This window comes from Engystomops pustulosus, chromosome 5 (genome assembly GCF_040894005.1).
Source record: "Engystomops pustulosus chromosome 5, aEngPut4.maternal, whole genome shotgun sequence".
Classification (NCBI taxonomy): Eukaryota; Metazoa; Chordata; class Amphibia; order Anura; family Leptodactylidae; genus Engystomops; species Engystomops pustulosus.
Window position 1 is genome coordinate 156,190,919 of NC_092415.1, and position 22,548 is coordinate 156,213,466.

Here is a 22,548-nt window from a genome sequence, read left to right on the forward strand (position 1 = left end):
GATATTGCTTTAAAATTTATACTTTAGTTAGTGTGCTTTTTTTTGCTACTCAAAAAAGCGCTAAATTTATAGTCAATAACTAAAATAAAGCAGAAGTGTTTCTTTTCCCATCACAAAAGACGCAATAAATATTTGCTTTATAGCACAATCTGGACCAGAGACAGGAAAGGGAGAGATAGTAACAATAACATGCATTTTTCTATTATCATCCTCATCACATGGATCACGACTGTCAGAGTGCACCTGTCATAGCAATGCAATCCTCGATGGGAATTAATCTGGTCTCAGACATAACCCATGAATCAAAAGAGACAGAGCAGGAAATCAGCTCACAAGGTGAACCACAAAGAATGATCCACAGGATGGAAAGAGAGGCCTTTCATTTGCATTATGAAATATATCACATGTGGCAGAAACAACTAGTTATTTTAATGCATTTCCAAAGAGCCCCCTAAAGATAGGACCCAGCAAAGTGGGAGTTGTAATTATGTAACAGCAAGAGCAAGTCACCACTACCACAATATAAAAGTCTAACTTTCCACTGCTGAGGGGACACTGTTATAAATGATCCATTCACGCTTCCACGGTATTTATTTCAGTAGCACCAAAGAATCGGTCACCCATGTTTAATGTAGCAGACGATGATTAGATGACACTTATTTTCTGCTATTTCCCCATCATCTTCAGAAGGGCAGAATGACAATAATTTTTTAATAGGAAAGCTACATTCACACAATGTTGCAGATGTTGAAAAGATATGGTGGTTGGATTTCCAGCGTGTCCTTATATCCTCAAACAGTGGGAATACGTCCTTCATTTTGTCTCCTCCACCCTAAAAGTGGGAATCTCCCGAATGATAACTGTCGTTATATTAACATTACTATGGACCTCCCAGAGTTTACACTCAACAGAGGCTGGGTATGGATACAATACAGTTGCATCCGTCCCCTATAGGCTATTATGGCCTCCGCTGAGTGTATACGTCACTCAGCAGGAGAGATTAGGATGGAGAGATGCTGCTTGCTGCATCTTTTCATCCTATGTTTCCCACAGTATACGACGTATAGTGGGCGGACATAGAGACAGGCAAAAAGGATGCTCCCATCTGCCAAGCATCTCAGGATATGCTCAGGGAATACACTGAACCCTGGTTTATACTTCTATTGTGAAATACAGGAAAAGTGGTATAGTTTTGCCTGCAAATAAGCCTTAGCATGATTTTTCTGCCTTTTTTGAAGTAGGGTTTATTTCTCGGTGCCACAGAACTGAAAATATCCAAAGTTAAAGTTGGAATTAGGAGTGCGATTTTCATACACAGCTCCCACTACCAATTGTCAATTTAACTGTGGATATTTCGGCTTCAGTAGCACTAAGAAACACAATATGTGATATTAAATGGACAATTCTCTTTAAAATGATAACAGAACTGTGTATCTGTGGTTCAGAAGTTATAGCTCTTTGAAGTCTACCCCTCAAAAGCCTGACAGATGAAGGCAAAATGGAGAAGAAAGGAGGGAATGGAAGGGAAGAGGGAGATGACAAATGCAATGTGCTACAAGCAGCGACACGGGCAAGAAGTACTCATCTACAGAAAGTGCCATTAGTAGAGTCTAAAGACAATAGAGTCACAAAAAATTCACAGTGGAATTGAGAGTTTGAAGAGTTATGACGGTGTTCCAAAAGATGAAGACATGGTAATACATGATTAATGGATGAGTTTTCTTGTTCAAGATAAAATGTGGATTCTTGTTCATGAAAAAGAAATGCAAGAAAATGGGCCCTAACCCATTTTTCACCGCAAAACTGGTTGTCTATATGGAGAAACAAGCTAATAAAGTGTGTTAGCATGTATTACATGTCCCATTGAAAACAGATGCAGGAGTATTACCAGAGACATTAATACAGGCAGTCTCCAGATTACAAACAAGATATGTTCCATAGGTTTGTTCTTAAGCTGAATTTGTATGTAAGTCGAAACTGTATATTTTATAATTGTAGATCCAGAGAAAACATTTTTTTTGCCCCAGTGACAATTGGAGTTTCAACATTTTTTGCTGTAATGGGACCAAGGATTATCAATAAAACTTCATTACAGACACCTTACAGCTTATTACAGTCTGATACCTAGAGGACTGCCTGTACATGGATTTACTTCTTTAATATCCTCTGTGTGTGTTATTCCTTTAACAAGACACGGCACTAACCTTCTATACAGTATGGAGCGTGGCATCAGATGCAACAAACAAGGTCAGGATTGATTACATCTGCAAACAGTGTTCATATATTGCCCGGATAGGACATTAGATAGGAACATGCAGTTTTATCAAGTAAGAATCAGGTTCATAAAACACAATGGGGGTGGAGGGGAGACTACAAACTGCAAGCTCAAGGTCAGAGTAATACTTTTAAAAGCCAATGCGTATTACTAGAGACAAAGTAATGTTGTTTAGTTCAGCAGACTTCAGGATGAAAGCCCACCGCAGTAGATGAGCAAGGTTGTTTCATTCATGTAATGTGGCAGCTGAAAACAAAAAAGATTCTTTGGATAAAACAGGAATACACAAAACAGCAGGAAATATACTGATGACTCCTGACCACGTTTACAACAATACATGAAAAATATTCATTGTTCAATAGCAAATAATATGCGGATTATAAGAAAAATGAATGAAGTGCAAACTTTTTCCCCTGCAATGTTATATACACATATTGCCATTTACGTGCCGTACCGGCTGTAGGTCTCAGACATATATAGGGATCTTCTCCCAGATGCTTCATTTTCAAGACAAGACATTTTTCTGCCTTCGTTTACTACACTAGACAGGTCTGGGATCTTACAGCTTTAGTTATTAACCAGATCATCTATTACACTGATAAATCCAATGACCGAGTATCCACTTGTTGCTATTCTGGAAGTGACAATGCAGTGCGTGGATAGAAAATGTCAGGTCTCTCTTGTACATTTGAGCCAAACATCTGCAGCTTTGGGTTGGTGAACTTTTAAATGGCCAAATTTGTTAACACCCATGAAGAAATACAAATAACTAAGAAACTGATTTATTCTAGTTCTGACATTATGACCAGCATATAAAAAATTGGCATAAAATTTTTCCCAGGATGATAATTATACTTGAGACTTTCTATGAAGGGCAAAAAAAGTTATATTGATTTCTCCTTGGGCCAACTTTAAATGTCCACATGCAGTTTGGAAATTCCAGAAACAACATAGAACAACCACATATGATGTTTCTACAACATGATGCTGATAAATATAATCCTCCTGTGTGTAATCAAGTCTCCGTATAACGACACCTTCTCTGTGATAGTCTCAGGGTTCTGTTTAACCCCTTCAGTACGTAACCATTTTTTAGCTTAAGGCCGGCGCCACACGTAGCGCTTTGTCTGCACTTGCAAACGCAAACAAAGTTGCACCCACCGGGGCGGGCCTCGGGCCGATTGCATCAGCATTTCTATAGAAACGCCTGCGATCGGGAAAGAGCCGCCGGTGTTTTGCGTTAATAACGCGAAATACCGGCGGCTCGTTCCTGATCGCAGGCGTTTCCATAGAAACGCCGATGCGATCGGGCCGAGGCCCACCCCGGTGGGTGCGACTTTATCTGCGTTTGCAAGCGCAGACAAAGCGCTACGTGTGGCGCCAGCCTAAGGCTCAGCCCCATTTTTTGTATTCTGACCTGCTTCACTTTATATGGTTATTACTTAGTAAAAGTGTTCAAAAGTTAAGTGATTTTAAGATTGTTTTTCGTCACATATTGTACTGCCTTTTAGTGGTAAATTTTGGCTGATTATTTATTTTAAAAAAATGAAAAAAATAAACGCAAAACTTTTAGAAAAATTTGCCATTTTCAAAATCATCTAGTTTTCAGGAACAGTTTTACCACCTACATTAATTGATTATAACATTTCCCATATGTCTGCTTTACATTTTCATAATTTTTTAAATGTCTGTAAAATTTATTTTGATGTCTCACGCTACTTCCAACTTTAACATAGGTTTCCTATATTTTCACGGAGATTTCAGAATTTTTTGGAGATCATTACTGTTTTTAATAAAAGGGGAGGAGCCTCATCGGAAGGGGAGTACAATTTTTTTTCTTGACTCGAGTATAAGCCGAGTTAGGGTTTTAGAGCACATTTTTTGTGCTGAAAAACTCAGCTTATACTCAAGTACATATACAGTACCTATATTGTCCCATTAAAAATGCAATAAAAAGTAAATATCATCATTTTTGGTGTTTTTTAAAATAATTTTTTTCTGATGTTCATGCTGGTATAATAATGATTTTGTTTTATTGTATGGGTCATTACGGACTTGACAATACAAAACGTGTGGGGTTTCTATGATAATTCTTACTTTTTGTTGTATATGTAAGTGTAATATGTAATGGGGCTTTTTGATTCATTTATTTCTATGTAAAACTTTTTTTCACTTTTTAAAAAAAAAAACAACTTTTTTTACTTGTGCCATTATGGGACATGAACAAGCAATCGTTCGTTTACTTGTTCATTATAATACCCTGCAATACTAATATATTGCAGGGTATTCGCACTGTCAGCCCATGCTGATGCATAGGCTGACACTGTGCCTGTAAGGTCCCGTATGTAACAGAACCTTACAGGGATTTACTATTCACAGGGATGTATAGGTTTGAAAAAACCATGTTGGTATAAGACGCGCTGCCCCAATTGAGTTGTATCCGACACGGTAGTGGAGTGCAAGGTATTATTTATTTAGAGGATAAAAAGGACTACGCGTTTCGGGGGTGGTCTACCCCCTTCCTCAGGTCCGTGATAATTGCTAGGCAAAACAACATGATAAAAACTATGTTTGTTGTTTTATCATGTTGTTTTGCCTAGCAATTATCACGGACCTGAGGAAGGGGGTAGACCACCCCCGAAACGCGTAGTCCTTTTTATCCTCTAAATAAATAATACCTTGCACTCCACTACCGTGTCGGATACAACTCAATTGGGGCAGCGCGTCTTATACCAACCCGGTTTTTTCAAACCTATACATCCCTGTGATTTCCTATCCGGCACTACCACTGTACCGGACCCCGGGAAGACGCAGCACACCCGAGCCACAGCTACCGGAGAACAAAAAGTATCTACTCTAGACGCATAAGACACAAGGGGGGTCATTTACTAAGGGCCCGATTCGCGTTTTCCCGACGTGTTACCCGAATATTTCCGATTTGCGCCGCTTGTACATGAATTGCCCCGGGTTTTTGGCGCACGCGATCGGATTGTGGCGCATCGGGGCCGGCATGCGCGCGACAGAAATCGGGGGGGCGTGGCCGAACGAAAACCCGACGTATTCGGAAAAACCGCCGCATTTAAAAACCGAAAATGTGTCGCTCGGGGAGCGCTCACCTTCATCTTCTATGGGATGGTGCATTCCGGGGCGTTAAGATTATTTTCGGCGCTGCAGCGCCACCTGGTGGACGGCGGAGGAACTACCATCTTAAATCCCAGCCGGACCCGAATCCTGTGCAGAGAACGCGCCGCTGGATCGCGAATGGGCCGGGTAAGTAAATGTGCCCCAAGGTGTCTTCAGGTGAGCAGATACTCTCTAACATCTCATCTCACTTATAAGTGACCTATTGCACTAGGGGCGCCGCCCGTGTCTCGTTCTATTTTTCAGGGATTTACTATTGACAGCCCCGGGGCTTTGGCTCAGGCCCCGGGGTTACCATAGCAATGATCGGCACCCCCCTGAAAACACTGTGGGGGGACGCCAATCGAGTAGGGGGAATATCCCTGCAGCCATTTAAAGGGTTAACACCTGTGATGGGAGTTCATTCAGACTGCGGGTGTTACTCAGGGGTGTTAGCAGTAGATTACCGCTGACACCCTGCGGCTTGGCTCCGGTGCAGAGTCAAACTGGCATTGGCACAACGCCGCCCTAGTACAGCGCTGACTGCTAATAGCAGGACTCTGCGCCATACTAGCGCTAAGGGGTTAAAGTACAGAGAGCATCATAAAGTCCAAGGAACACACTAGGCAAGTCCGTGATACTGTTGTGGAGAAGTTTAACCCCTTATCACCAACGCTTGTTTTCATTTTAATGACCAGACTCCATGTTTAGAATCTGACATGTGTCATAATAATTGGTTATAACTTCAGATAGCATTAACATATCCCAGTGATTTTGAGATTGGGGCACATTTTCTTACATTCCCACGCAATTTCACAGAAAGTGCATTGTGCAACAATAATGCACTCTGCCGCCATTCACTAAGATCATGCGCCCGATATCCTGCATGTGTCGCTTCCCTGCTCAGGTCCGACAGAGTTCACCATCTTTTAAGTGGTGCATGTAAGTGCTTGGGCTTGCGACACAATTTGAAAGTTAAATCCCGCACTCAGTCCGAATCAGTCGGATCGTCCGACAGCACACCCCGCCAATCTGTGTCGCATGGAAGTCAGCGCAAAAAGGATAGCGTGCGCCAAAATCCCAGCAGAGACACCTGATAAATACCTGTCCAAGCCCTGCATTCCCCAAAAAAGGTGCAAACACCAACAAAAGTGAGTAACGCGACCCATTGTACTTCATGTTACTTGAACAATTTAAGTGATAAGTTCTGTATTTCGTTCAGAAAAAAAAAGGAAATTTGGCAAATGTTCGTAAGAATTCTTCAATTTCAAAGTTTGAAATGTTCTGCTTTCCAGGAAGATAAACTACCCAAAAATCTTGGTAACTAACTAACACTTCTGAAATTTCTGCTTAATGATGACACAGTTTTTTAAGTGTCCTCATTTTTCTAGGATGTTATGAGGCTTAGAACTTTAGGTCCGATTTTTCTCATTTTCATGAATATCCCACAAACTCAGCTGTCAAGTGACTTTGAAAGGCCTAAATAATAGTAAAACCCCATAAGTTACCCCACTATAGAAACTATCCCTCTACATATGTTAAACAACTTCTATTACATCTATTAACCCTTTTAGTGTTTCACATGGGTTAAATCAAAATGGAAGTGTGATTTAGAAACTTATGAATTTCTTTTGGAAAATACATTCATTTAGGCCAAAAATCACACTTTCACAATGCTCAATACTATGACTTATAAATTCGATGCATCTGCAGCATTCTTATAGCACTATACCACTATTCTGATCATCCAATGAAAATAGCTTAGTGTCCCAAATAATCCTATATGAACTCTCATTTTTGGTGCTCAGAACTTGATCTTCACTTGAGCTGCGAAAGAACAGTTGTGCATGCACTGGACCTCGTATATATGCCCTGAGTTCATCAGCTTCAATGAAGATCTGCATATCATAGTACAGTGATGGCGAACCTATGACACGCGTGTCAGTGCTGACACGCGTAGCCATTTTCACTGACACGCGGCCGCCCGGGAGTTTCATCCTCGGCTCCTACACAGCTGAGTAGCGGTGCAGTAGCAGAGGCTGAGATACTGTCAGCACTCCCCCCTCCTCCTCCTCCCCTGGGCCGGCCACTCCCCCCTGTGTGAGCTGTGCCTCGTGTCTCCAGGTATCAGAACGGGTCACAGCAGGAGAGGTGACCCGGCCATAGCAGACTGCTCTGCAGCTCCTAGTTGTTCCCCCTCCTCCTCTTCCTCCCCCTGTGTGAGCTGTGTGTCATCCCGGGGCACAGCAGGAGAGGTGACCCGGCCATAGGAGACTCCCCTGCAGCTCCTAGTTGTGTTGTGGAGGGGGGAGGGTCGCAGTACAGACAGAGGCTACACTGCTGCTGCCATGTGTGATGTCCCAGCAGCTGCCACCTCTACACTGACCAGCTCCAGAGCAGGGACCAGGGAGGACAACTACTCCCATCATACAGTGAGTAATGTCAGTGTACCTCACTGTACCTCTGCCAGTGTACCTCACTGTACCTTTGCCAGTGTACCTCACTGTACCTCTGCCAGTGTACCTTACTGTACCTCTGCCACCTCTGTCAGTGTACCTCACTGTACCTCTGCCACTGTACCTCACTGTACCTCTGCCAGTGTACCTCACTGTACCTCTGCCACCTCTGTCAGTGTACCTCACTGTACCTCTGCCACCTCTGTCAGTGTACCTCACTGTACCTCTGCCACCTCTGCCAGTGTACCTCACTGTACCTCTGCCAGTGTACCTCACTGTACCTCTGCCACCTCTGTCAGTGTACCTCACTGTACCTCTGCCACCTCTGCCACTGTACCTCACTGTACCTCTGCCACTGTACCTCACTGTACCTCTGCCAGTGTACCTCACTGTACCTCTGCCAGTGTACCTCACTGTACCTCTGCCACCTCTGTCAGTGTACCTCACTGTACCTCTGCCACCTCTACACTGACCATCTCCACAGCAGGGATGAGGGAGGACAACCTGCCACTCACATCATACAGTGAGTAATGTCAGTGCACTGTATGATGAAAGACAGTCATCAGGGCTTGTGTGTCAGTTTTGTGATGTACAAGCCCTGAAATAATCGCAACGCCTTGCAAATCGCCAGACATTGCGATTATTTTGCTCCTCATGAAGGAGATGTGGACAGCGGCGCCTGCGCCCTCACTATAACCTGTGAACTTTCATGACTGAAAGTTTGCAGGTTACTAAGCATTTCCACACCTGTCCGATTGTAACCGATCTATTACAATGTGCTATTTCCACATTGTAATAAATAGATGATGTGGAAAATCCCCATATACTACCATACTGTAGTATGGCAGTACATGGTAGGATAAATCAGACAACCTAGGGTTAAAGAACCCTAGAAGTTAAATAATTATACATATTACATACATATAGTTATTTAAACTATAAATATAACAAAATTATGTTTTTTTGTCAAGGTGACACACCACCCGAGTTATGCTCGGTTTTTTGGCGAATTTTGACACACCAAGCTCAAAAGGTTGCCCATCACTGTCATAATATAAACATTAATTGTTTTTAATGTGGCCCTATACATACTTGATGAAGTGTTAAGGAAGCTCTATTAATAGATCCGTAATAAAAATACAGATCAGCACACAAAAGATTGCAGCTTGCACATTTTGAAGGAAAACTACAACTTAAGGAGTCATGAAGTAAACTATACATAGTATATAGATAGATCGGTTGGGCTTTTCTTCCTTATAATGGGGCATGTCTTCATTAGGCTTTATATAGCTGTATCACAAATAAAAAAAATATGTTAAGTAGCGCCGGGTACTCCTCTGCACGTCACACAGGTGGCCTGGCGCTCTTTTATGTGAAACTGCGTGATAGGAGCGAGTGAATGTATATGACTGCACGCAGTAGGCGTGCATAATTAGGAAAGGAAAGAGCGCCGTGCCGCCAGTGTAACATGCAAAAGAGTGCCGCCACTAAATAGCATGTGTTTAAACATAATTTTTTACCGCGTTACAGCTGTATAAAGCCTAATGAAGATATGCCCCGTTATAAGGAAGAAAAGCCAGTGCTGTATGTAAATTTGTAATTTAGTTTATTTCATGACTACCTAAGTGGTTGTTTTCCTTTAATATAAGTGTGCCCAAAATAGCTTAAAACAAATTCTTTCTGGAAAAGCATCTTTTTATTTTGCTAGAGGAATAATTATACACATAGCTATATCCACTTCCACTTTGAATTTCCATTATCTTTAATACGCTTTAATTTCCTTTCCTAAATGAAGGAGCTTTCTGCCAAATTAAGGTCACACTGGTACAACGTGCTTGTAAATTTATAAGCTTTTAAGCTAAATCAACACGACGAACAAAGAATATCGATAACGAAAAAGACACTATGTATCATGGGCAAAGAAAATGAGCTTCAGAAATGATTCTTGTTCCATAAACTCTAAATTGTCAGCTACTTACATCTTAAATCTCCACAGATAATTAAGTATTCCATAAAATAACATCATAGCGCCTTAAAAGGCCACAGCATCAGCAACACTATCCTCTACAGACAGTGTATTATATGGGCAAAAATGTATATTATACAAGTAGCATAAAGGGGTACATTCATCTCGGCATTCACATTTAATTTAATTCATCAGCCACATACAAAGATTTCTTCAATCACATGTTCCTGTGTGAAGATAATTTACCATAGATGTCCCTATGTTGTACCTTAAAAGCTAGATACCTATACTTGGATACCACCACCTCCACACTCTGGCAGAGGTGGTCAGACATGCGCTATTGAGCTCTGGCTGACCACCTGGATTCAGGGTTTATTACCAGAGGACGTTTGTGGGACATGAAGTAACTCCTTGCCATTACATATGCAAAAATTATTAGTTTTTTTGTGTGATTACTCCAGCAGAGGTGGTCATATCCATGTACAACATGGCTAAATTTATGGGAAATTATCTTCATACAGGTACATTTTTTAATAACATCCATTTGCAGAAATGTATGTAAATATATCAGGTAATTTTTTTTTTTTTTTGAAAACCAGACAGCAGTATTCAATTTTTTTCCACCTTTAAAAAGTGTAAACAGTTAACAGTAAATATGGTTTCCCAATTTTTTGTGGTGATGTTAGGTGCCTTAGCTTATATTTGGGTCGGCTTATACTCAAGTATAAACAGGTTTGTTTTTATACTACCTGGGGCCAATAAAAAGAATGATTTATTCTAGACGGCTCTTTAATAAAATGCTTCCTAGGATTTTTCCAAGTCTTTTTAGGGGAAATCCAAAAGGCTGTAGACAAAGAGAAAAGTAAGGCAAACACATAGGGCATTTTGAAGGGAGTAAGATCCGTATCAGGCTACATAAACTATAGAAGAGCAGAGGGGCGGTGGTGGCACTCAAGATTTAGTGTTACAAACTGTATATTGGGGGGCTGCAATAAAGGGGGAGAGACATTGTAGTTTCTAAGCTATAACACCCTGGTCACCAGTACAAAAATGAAGAAGTGGCAGTGCAGGATTTCTGTGCACACAGTGCCACTTGGGTCAAGGTGCTGTACAGACACCTACAACATAGTACCTGCACGTTGCTTAAAAGTATACAGTTGCATCTAGGCGCCTACAATCGCAGCTTCTCTCTAGCACCTTGTAGGATCCATGGTCCAACAATCAGCAAATGAAGACACTTTATTCCCATAATGCTGTAGGTGGCAGAAGATGGAAAAGTCCTTCTAACTGCAGTGAAACCTGAATTCCTTAGCTGTAGGTAGAAAGGTGTCATCCCATAAAGTAAACAGTATTCATATGCCAATAAGCATTGTTCCATGTGTGAATATTTAATGACACATTTATTCCGCACAAATAATATCCATGCATGCTTCTCACTCTCATGGAAACAGTATCAGACATAAAACCATTGTGCTAGAAAGCAAACGGCTGCCAGAATGTCATTTAGTCATGGAGACAAGCAAACATATGGCCACTACAATCATCTATCCCTCTTTCATAATTAGCCCTGTCCCTCTAAATGGCTATTCCATTTAATCTGCTGTGTTTTCAGCTCCGCCAGCAAAATGGAAGCTCCTAGCACCTTTCAGTATTATTAGCCTCGCAGAGGTACAGCTGCCTGACAGATGTTGGTTACTGAGTGGTTCCAGTAATGCACTGGGAGGACTCAAGCACTTGTTTTATCCTGACAGAATTTATATATTCCCTAGGTACAGACATTCTCCTGTCAGCATGTAACTCATTACACTAGCCTGGTGCACAGCAGGGCATAGACTGCTTAGACTGGCACAATTTGGGGCAGCAATATCTGTGGGCCTCTGCATATTATCCTTCCCCAAAATATTCTGATATAAAAGAAGCCTCAATATTATTCCCTCGCTGTAGCTATTCTCTCCTCTTCTCTTCTGCTGTGTGTACTACCGAAGCCGGCAGGCAGGGTGACATCATCACATTGTGCCTGCCGTATCCACTACACATAGTAGCATGTGAGGCACAGTTAAAGTGGAGAAACCTGACATAGCTGTATTCCATAACTGATAAGAGTTGATGTCCTGGGGCATACATTACACTGGATGGGACAGCAGGACAGAGCACAAAATATGGGACTGTTCCAATGGACCTTGTATGCTAATAGTATGTGAGGTGATTAAGAGATTAGAATGGACATACTCGGCTAGACTCAATGAACCCACATTGTCAAGATAAACGCGGGTTCCAGTGTCACAAAGAGTTAAGACCGGAATACCTATTTAGCCTGGGGTGACTTATGAGAAAATGTAATGATAATATAATGATATAATAATCACACAATATCATGAAGTCTATACATTTTATAAACTGTAGACATTTATGGATGTATATTTTAGTAGATTAATGGGTATGTATGTGCTGGATAACATCAAGGGGATAATTTTGGCAGTGAAGGGGTTTCTTAATTTTGCCCCATATATGTTTTGATGACACTCTGTGTGACTGAGCCAAAACTTTGAGTGATCGTGGAGTTTATGGAGTCTTAGGCTAGGTTAACACTATTTTTAACCTCTAAAACCCATTTAAAGGGAAGCTGTCATCAGGAGCCCTTTTTCTGGCTCCCCTATGTCCCTCATAAGAATAGTGTGCACATTGTCAAGGTGTTTTTATAGTAAAACTAGCCTAAAAAGATAAGTTATATCAAACTTTACCCAGGTGGCAGTCCCTTGTGCCATGGGTGTGGCCAGTTCCTCCCCCACCCTCGGGAAACCACTCCGTTGTGCGTCCGTTTCAAATTAAAAAAACCTCCCATGTACCCTATATCTCCTCCTCCGTTGCTTCCCTCAGTCAATACATCATACATGTAGGCACACCCCTTTGCCCTGATTACGTCACGGATGAACATGCACAGAAGATGTGGAGCCGGCTGCCCAGTCTCCAAATCCATCCACGCATCCACACTATGCTTGGTGTTGCTAGGCAGTGAGGCGGGTATGCAACTCACTACGGAGTTGGTGCATCTCCTGGAGAATTGCCTGACACAATTAGTGCGAAGAGGACGAAGGGACGTGCCTACACATATGACGTAATGACTAGAGAAAGCAATGGGGGGGAGGGGACACATATGGGGGACATGGGTGGTTTCTTTTTTTTAATTTGAAATGAAGCATGATGGAGCAGTTTTCCAAGGGTGGGGTAGGGGGGGGGACTGCTCCTCACTGGCCACTCCCATTGCTCTTCAGTCAGCTAGGTAAAGTTTGATATAACATATCTTTTTTTACTTAAAAAAAACAAACAAATTTTACTGTAAAAACACATTGACAATGTGCACACTATTCTCTATAAGGGACATGGGGGACCCAGAAATAGGGCTACTGATAACAGGTTCCCTTTAAAGTATCATAGGTCCCTATGAAGCTGCTAGTTGAACTCATTAGACAGACCACCAAGGTTTTTTTGGATTTAATACATAAGATAGAAGTGTAATGGCTGTATAATATAGTATAATCAAATCTTAATGTGGACTTTTTCACGCCATTCAATCTGCCACTGTCTGTCAGCATGTGAAAGATAAAGAGCGCCCGAGATGATTGAAATGTAATTTCATATAAATTGAGGAGAATGTACTTGTAATTACTTATATAAATATTCACTTGTCTCTTCTCAGAGCAAGAGTCTCAAGAGTGGGCTCTGCGGCCTGTACACGATGAATGGCAGCCTCCCGCTGGGTGAGTGCGTGTACACAAGAAGATGTCAGTCACTATGTATAGGCATCCCTCATGAAGGGTGAACCCTGTGCCAGTCTGATTTAAGGATCTTAGCACTTTAATATGAGATTAAATGTAAAATAAATCACTAACAGAAGACAGATCAGTCATTGACAAAATGTAAGACAACCACTGGTAACTAAACTAACTAAAATAACTAAACTAAAATGTTTAAAAAGTAAATACATGGTTAATTGAGTTAAAGGGGTTGTCCCAGGTATTTAAGTTATCCTCTATCCACAGGCCAGGGGATGACAAGAATTGGACCTCGTTCTTACTATAGGCAGGAGTCCATATCACTGTTTGTACTCTGTAATGTATTATTTTATTTGTATATTTACCCTATGATTTGTAAAGCGCTACAGAATGTGATGGCGCTATATAAATATCAATTATGATTATTAAGCATGCATGCCTGCTGCTTCATTCTATGCTATGGAACTGTTGGAGAAATCTGAGCGATGTGATGGGCAATCTCCAACAGCTCCTATAGAGAGGAAATGGAATGGCAAGGCGTCCAAGCCATGAAATAATCACAATGCCCAGAGAACCGAAAAGTATTATTATAATGTTCCCCTCAACGCCACCTCAACGCCGAGTGGACATGGAGGGCAGTGTAATAAGCCGCAGCAGGGTGTTCCTGCCCCACGTCTGCAGACTTGCTATTGCCTGTGCCCGTTCAAGCCTGAATGGTTGCTGGCAATAGCGCAATTCTACGACACAGGTCCCACATTTGATTGCCGCTTGATATATCAGGAGCCTGGACCCTTCTGATGTATTCGGTGGCCAGTGGCGAAGGAGGAGCGAGGTTTTTAATCATATGAAACTCTACTAGAAAGATTAAAGTTTAGATCAACATTTATTGAGAAATCCTGGCATAGCTGCAATTTTTTCTGTAGCCCCCAATTAACAATGAATATCAATATTTTCAGCATTTTGCAGTCAATGAGCGGGAGAAGGACCGCTCCTATCCAGGACCACTTATTTGACAAGGCCTAATGAGCACCGCTTGGCTCCTTGCATCTCTAAGATCAGGAAATGACATTGACTACTCAGAAGCAACACCAAAATCTTTTGAACAATTTGTAGTAAAAGATTTGGAGTTGACAGTAGTGAACGATCCCCTTTCAATGTAGAAGCAGTTTGTTATTCTTCAGGTTTACCACTGACTTCTTCTAAGTGGTGCTTAAAACCCTATATTATAGAAAGATAAGAATAATTATATGTAAATATCCTCACAAAGAGCAGGAAGGAAGAAGAGGGCAGGTACTTTCCTTGAATGTTTTGACAGACTAACCAATTCCCCTTACAGAGGACAAGTCAAGTTGAACAATACATGCAGCAATATAAATGGTGAAATACAATTTATGGATATTTATTCTCGTTTAGTTTTAATTTACTAAAAAATATTAGCAAAATAAGGGTTTCCTCTAGTTACTTTTTATTATATATGTGCTAATATAACATGTACCATCATAAAGATATAGCATTCAACATTTATTAAAACTGTCTAACAGGGAACCCAGACTAAGGCTGGATTCACACGACCGGTGCCCGCCGTATCGTAGCACGGCGGGCACACGGCAGCGCGCGGGGAGAGGAGGAGGGGGAGAGCGCTGCTCACCCCCGCCTCTCTCCATAGGGATACATGGCGCACGGCGCCGTATGCCCTGAAAAAATAGGACATGTCGGCACCGCACCGCTCCCGTAGGGCGCCTTACGCCCATTGCCGTCTATGGGGGACGTATATCGGCCGTATGTACGTCAGCTGTATATACGTCGGCTGTATATACGTCCCCCTTGCGGTCGTGTGAATCCAGCCTAAGTAACAAACCTTAGCTAACCTGAACCAGTACTTGGTAAAAGAAGGAGAAAATAAAAAAACAAACACACCCAGTTAATAAATGCTCTTATGATCTACCTGTTGTCTGGGATTTTTTTTCAAAAAGTTGCAAAAATGCATACAAAGTCCCAGCACTAACCCCGACGGACCTCTTTTTCCAATCAATGATAACCCTGATTGCTCCACAGGAACCGTATCAACTTATATTGCTCCTCTCAGATCCGATGATATGCCCATATTTAAGTATTGCAATCTGCCTCAATTACAACCCTCGATGAACTGTAACCTAACCAAACGATTTCTGCACGTTCCCACTGGTAATATAGATGATTGGTTCACTCATCTTGTAGAACAAGGATACAACTCCACAGAAATACCACCCCTTTTGAAAGGATATGTATTGCTTCTTCGCCTACACCTAGACCGATCTCTGCGATCTACACCTTATACTTAGACAAATGGGTGGAGAATGGCTCGGGAATGTGAGCTAAATGTAACCTAGAAGACTGGGCTAAACTATCTGAACTGTGCCACAAACACTTTCTAATAAGGCCCAGGAGGCTAACTATACAATTCTCTCCAGATGGTACTTGGTACCAGCTAGACTCCATTTGATCTACCCCTCTTGCACAGTTGAATGTTGGAGGTGCAAGAAGGCTCCTGGCACAATGTTGCATATCTGGTGGCAGTGTGAATATACATACAGTACAGTAGAAAAGTATTTCTTGACCTGGGGTCAGTGGCTAGATTTCCACTTCTCACCAGCGTTTACCAAATTGAATTGAACCAGTCATCTTTCTTACCACTTAAACATAATTGGACAACCTAATTTTCATAGTAAAAAGGGGGCGATGTAGGAAAAAAGACCCAACAATCTCCTTTACCCCTCCCACCTTATACTCCACTCTCCTGTTATTTGCTCTTCTCACAATTAAATTTTTCTTTAACCCCCCCCCCCCCTGAAGGGGTTGAAAGGGATTTCAATAAACCTCTTCCACTAGACATGTCTCTGCATCTATATGTACCTGTGTCTGTGCCTCCTGTGAGAGGTTCAGCCGTTCCCTCCACATGCTGAACTTCCTGTTTCTCTCTCCTTCAGTCCGTCCGTAATGGCAGCCTCCAGTGTGTCTTTTTTCTCTCAGTCCATCGAACTGACAGACACAAGGGGAGGAGAGATGAAGCAGGATGAGTTATAATCTCCTGCTGCAGAAACATGTAAACAAACATCCAGAGGGAGTTTACAGACAGCACTAAAGGAAGCATCAGGGATGATTAATCAATGTTGCATATTCAGGGATTATTATTGAGGCAGTAAAGGCACATGGGCAATTTATGTAAAAGAGTGACCAACCCCTTTTAACCTTGAACTCTACCAAAACATGTCAGGCTGTCCCCTTACTTCCAAACCTTCGACTTTAACCTGAAAACACACCTATTTAGAATTTTTTACAGTACACAATAACCCCTTCTGTGCTCCATCACATGGTTTAATCGTGCAGGTTCCTTGTAGTTTTGTGTTGTTATTTGTGCTTGTTTTCATGCAATGTATGTGTACTACTTTTTGAATGTTTAAAGGAAACCTACCATTTGATTTAATAATAATAATAATAATAATTCTTTATTTATATAGCGCCTACAGATTACGCAGCGCTGCACAAAGCATGTCAAATTGGTCCCTGTCCCCATGGGGCTCACAATCTAATCAACCTACCAGTATATTTTGGAGTATGGGAGGAAACCGGAGTACCCGGAGGAAACCCACGCAAACACAGAGAGAACATACAAACTCATTGCAGATATTGACCTGGGTGATACTTGAACTCAGGACTCCAGCACTGCAAGGCAGAAGTGCTACCCACTCAGCCACCGTGCTGTCCTATGTCTAATGATTTCATGCATTATGAACCAAACATACCTTGAGAGCGCTGTAGCTACACTGATGCAGGATCAAATCTTGATTAATCCCTGTGCTGAGTGGTTTTGCTGATAAAACCAATATATAATGAATAATGAAGCTCTGTCCCTTCTATGACTCCTTCAGTGCTTGCTTCTGTGCTTTTTTTCTCGGCAGGAGAAGATTATGCAATCACTTTTCTCCCTACGAGACAGAATAATCAACTGCTGAACCATCCCCCAGCTGCTGTGTAGCAGTGATACAGCTCAGGTTGATTAGTCATGCTTAGTCATGCTTGACTAACCTCCGTTTGTAATTACAAGCTCAGTGTTGATCGAGGCAGCCATGCTGATCCAGCTTTCCCAAGGTCCTGAACGTTATAATTGTTTTTTTAGCAAAACCACTCAGCTCAGGGAGTAACCAAGATATTATCCTGCATCATTGTAGCTTCAGCATTCTCAAGGTATGCTTGCATCATTATGAACGAAATCAAATGGTAGGTTTCCATTAACAACATAAAATTAATAGTGCTCTACAAATAATAACACTAATGATAAATTCAAACCTAAATCACACAGGTCTATGCTGCACCATCTTTACTGATGGCAGCATAAAGTAGGGACGTACACCTTGATAGCATCTGTGACCTACGGTAGCAAGGCGGAGGCATTCTTCTCAATGATGTGGGCCCACCAGCCACTTATTGACAGGTACAGTCTTAGGAAAAAGCACCATCTTTATAGACAACACACCGGACATGCCTAGTGATGGTCGAAATGCCTACATGCACAGTGAATTCTGGGAAGAAGGGACCCTGTAAACATCCTTTCAAACTCCGTTCCATAAAACTACTTGTGTAGTTTGGATTTCTTATATGTTAATACCCAGTGGTTGGGTTTAATTGTTGTTGTAAAGAGGTTTCCAATTACTTTTCTTTATTCAGCAAGACTACACCAACTCCCTCCTGGCCCAGAAAGCAATTCCATGCCACATTATGCTGTCCTGGTTAAAAGAAAATCTACCTAGTTTTACGGATAAATAGCTGAAATTAGCTGAAGAGGGCAAGCAATTGCGCTGCATCAGAAATTAATCCTCATCTGCTGATTTATGAAAAGAGGTAGGACCTGAACTTTCAGCTGCTGTCAAGCATTTCAGCGGGGCATATTTCAAGCATAATGAACCTGCTTAGATCCTCGGCAGAAGAGGATTGCATAATGATCAAGTGCCTTTTTTGTTTCATCCGTGTTCAGCAAAGATAAGGGGCTCTTCTCCAAATATCCACATCGGCTAGGCAAATTATAATGACACTGAACTAAATATTCTTCTAGAGACCTACTTAGGAAACAGAGACAGGACTTTCATTTTGTTGGGCAATACTGCAAGCCAAATACAAAAAAGCCATTAATATATAAAAGGTAAAAATATTAACATATATAATGAAAACTATAAACTCCGGCCATTGTAATAGCAGTATAGGGCACAAAGCTGCTTTCTCCTGACTCCATAAAGTAAGGTGACTGCTGTGCAATTTTCAGCCTTAATTGCATATTACTAGTGAATAATTTATCCAGTGGTTTATAATACTGGCTATTAGATAGGACTATATTTCAGCTACCCATATCCTAATCACAATTATATCACAATAACACTTCTCTTAAATTTAATACACATGTATTTTTTTACCCACTCAAAAGGTTTTTGCCACTTTTAGGACCAAAACAAAAGTGATTATCTACAAGAATTTGAAATTCACTGATGTGATTGGCTGCAATAAGAAACACTATGACTAATGTTCACACAACATTCTATTTGGTCACTCCACAGTTGATCACGTTGACAACTTCTGACTGCTGCAGCCAATCACTAACCTCAGTTATAGACGGTCACTGATGAAAAAAAACCAAACCATGTGAGATTTTCTCCTATTACACATTAAAGATTGCTCAGGGATACATGTTTTATATATGGCTGAAGGAAGGCTTTAAAAATAACAAAGAGCACATACTCATCTCTCTTCGCATAGCCATTAACAGGAATCTATCATCAAAATCAAGCATGGATAAACCAGGGACACTTACTCAAAGATCCAAGCATCGTGATTGTGGTAATCTTCTTATATTTGTTATCTATGGCTTCATTCCTTATAAAATTTACTTTTAAAATCATCATAAAGGCTACTGGGGTGGTCCCCAAAGCCCCTCTGTGCTGCAGATTCACAGGCTGTTAGACTGTCTCAACCTCCACCTGCTTGGCACATCTTCCCTCTTGCAGCCTGATGTAAACTCACTGTAGCACAGGAAGTTTCAGTACAGAGTGGAAGGGGGGAAGTGCTCTTGCACAGTGAGCCTGCAGCAAGGAAGGGTTGTGGGAACCACCCCAGTAGCCTTTATGGCTCATTAGCATGATTTTAAAAGTAAATTTTAGAAGGAAGGAGGCCATGGATAACAAATATAAGAAGAAGATTACCACAATCTCGGTGCTTGGATATATAAGGAAGTCTCCCTCTTTTATTGATTTTTATGGTATATTTCCTTAAAGCAGTGGGGCCGTACATCACTGCCGGTCTTTGTTTCTATACAGAGGGCGACGGTGCTGTCGCGACCACAGACACGCACCTTCGACAGCTTGAGTTTCAGGCTGTAACAGGGGTGCAGCTGTGGTCAGGATGGCTCCATCGGCCTTGGTATAAAAACAAAGTCCGGCAGTAAAAAGTGATGCCATGGTAATACATGGACCATAAATAAGGGACCATGGATCTATTGTTTGTGGCCCGATAAAGCATACATGTGCAGGTAGGATATGTATGTGTGTATGGATACCCTCAAACATTTGCGCTACAGACCATACAATATACAGTGGTCATACCAACCCTTCCTAACCATCTTTACTATTAGAAACATTATGAGCTTGAATTAATCAGCACAGCAAGAACACTGCAAAAACTTTAGACAGTAATGATCCATCAGCATAAAAATTATGCTCAGGCACTATGTCCTTACAAGACATCTGAAACTAGTGGCTTACATAATCTCACAAATAAATCTAAAACAAACTGACAGCTGCACTGTCCATGAGCCAGATACAAGAATGTAGGGTAAAGGAGAGGGTAAAGTAAGTAAGTGGTGCCAATTAACAAGTACAGACGCATATTAGGGATTGCAGTAGGGCCACGTCTGAGCTGCGAACATGCTACTGAACGGAATAATATTTCTCTCACAGCTAAAACTAAATAACAGATAGAATGTCATGTCGTATAAAAAGCCGAAAAGAGCAATAAGATAATCTATTCTTTCAATTGCAGTTAGTTCAGTACCGGCCCCCAAACAGTGATTTAAGGATACCAGTTAACATTTTGTCAAAATATAGAATTCATCTCTGATGAATCATCTAAAGAAATTTTTTCTGCAGAGTTGTAAAAGTTTTGAAAACCTAATGTAAAGCTTAAAGGAAACCTACCACTTGTAGTGGCAGGTTTCCGATGGCAATACCGGGCACCAGCTCAGGGTGAGCTGGTGCCGGAGCTTATTTTAGTTAGTGTTTTAAACCGCGGTATCGCGGTTTAAAACACTTTTTAAACTTTATAGCCGGCGCAGGCAGGTACGCGCTCGGCGCTTACCGTGCACGCGGCTACATAGGAAGTGAATGAGAGCCGCGTGCACGGTAAGCGCCGAGCGCGTACCTGCCTGCGCCGGCTATAACGTTTAATAAGTGTTTTAAACCGCGATACCGCGGTTTAAAACACTAACTAAAATAAGCTCCGGCACCAGCTCACCCTGAGCTGGTGCCCGGTATTTCCATTGGAAACCTGCCACTACAAGTGGTAGGTTTCCTTTAACAATTCCTAGAGATCATATACCTTGATGAAAGAGCTCTGTAAAGAAATTAGACTATTGAGGGAAAAGTGAAAAAGGTTCACTTATTAAAACATTATCAGGTTCCTTTATCTGTGAGATGTTAGAGGAGGACACGACACAAACTGTTTAAATAAAGAAGAAAGGCAGGGGTAAAAGATGACACAGGAACATTTTTCTTTGATATATTACAGAGATTACTTTTATCATCTACACTATTGCTTTAGGAAGTTTTGTTAAAGGTTTAGGTACACTTTAAGAGGAAACATTACTTAGCTATAGGAATAAAGAAAGGAGTATATATAATCAGCTTGATGACTGATAAGTGCAAGTCTAGTGACCAGTCTAAATATCATTTCTTTATTGAGGCCCTTTAATTCAAAGTATGTGAGACTTCCCTTCAAATCCACAGCTATATCCGCAGGCCGCTATACACGTAGAAACCTTCTGCCTCCGTTGTCCACGCTAATGTGCTCTATTACATAGCCAGAATAATAGTTATTTGTTGTGGTAATCATTCTACCATGTGCATGTGGCTACACATGGAGTGTACTGCATAGCTTCCATACACCAAATTCACTTTCTCTATTCATTATTCTGATAATGTCATTTTAGTCATAATTTCGCATTATGCAAATATGCATTTAGAATTATACAAATATGAATTAGCAGCCTATTTATTATTTTGTAATACTGTTGTTTGTTGGGAAGGATGCGGTTGCATATGCTGTGCACAGATAGAAGTTCACAGTGACTTAGTGACGGGGGCTTAGTGGTTAGCACTACAGCCTTGCAGCTGGGTTCAAGTCCCAGCGTCAATGTCTACAAAGAGTTTGTATGTTCTCTCCACGTTTGCGTGGGTGTCCTCTGGTTTCTTCCCATACTGCAAAACATACTGTTAGGTTGATTAGATTGTGAGCCCCATTGGGTGACAGGGACCGATTTGGCAAGCTTTGTGCAGTCTGTGCGCTATATAAAAGGAATTATTATTAAAGAAGCAGGAAAAAAATGAGAAGCTGCCTCACCTGCTCTTCTACATATGCTGTAAATGTTTAGGTATGCTTTAAATCTGCACAAAGTCAAGAAAAGCATCCTAAAGTGGTTGTCCAGGCTTTTAAAAAATGTATATCAGGCTTGAGGTCCTAACAATAAAAATAATAAGAAGTTAATATTAAAGGGAACCTTTCACAATGAAAATCAAGTCCAATCTGCAGGCAGTTCTATATACAGTTAATGGGAAATGATTTAGCATAACTTGTATACAGGTAGCAGACTGCAGGGGGTCCATCCACTAGAACCTCCAGCAATCTTTACAGATTTCCCCCTGATGTGCATATGTGCCTAGT

General features: G+C 41.3%; 1 protein-coding gene across 4 annotated transcripts in view; it reads right to left on the reverse strand.

Annotated features, from left to right (window-relative positions):
- ANO10 (anoctamin 10) overlaps positions 1 to 22,548 on the reverse strand; it is a 176,530-nt gene that overhangs the window by 104,597 nt on the left and 49,385 nt on the right. The window contains exons 12-13 of one of the 4 annotated variants that reach the window (XM_072153529.1): positions 16,483 to 16,608; positions 14,746 to 14,808 (exon numbers count right to left, since the gene is read on the reverse strand). The exons of the other annotated variants lie outside the window; for them this stretch is intronic. Coding sequence (XP_072009630.1) covers positions 14,761 to 14,808; positions 16,483 to 16,608 — 174 coding nt within the window. The 3' untranslated portion in view covers positions 14,746 to 14,760. Of the gene's footprint in view, positions 1 to 14,745; positions 14,809 to 16,482; positions 16,609 to 22,548 lie in introns of those variants that run through there. 4 annotated transcript variants of the gene reach the window in all.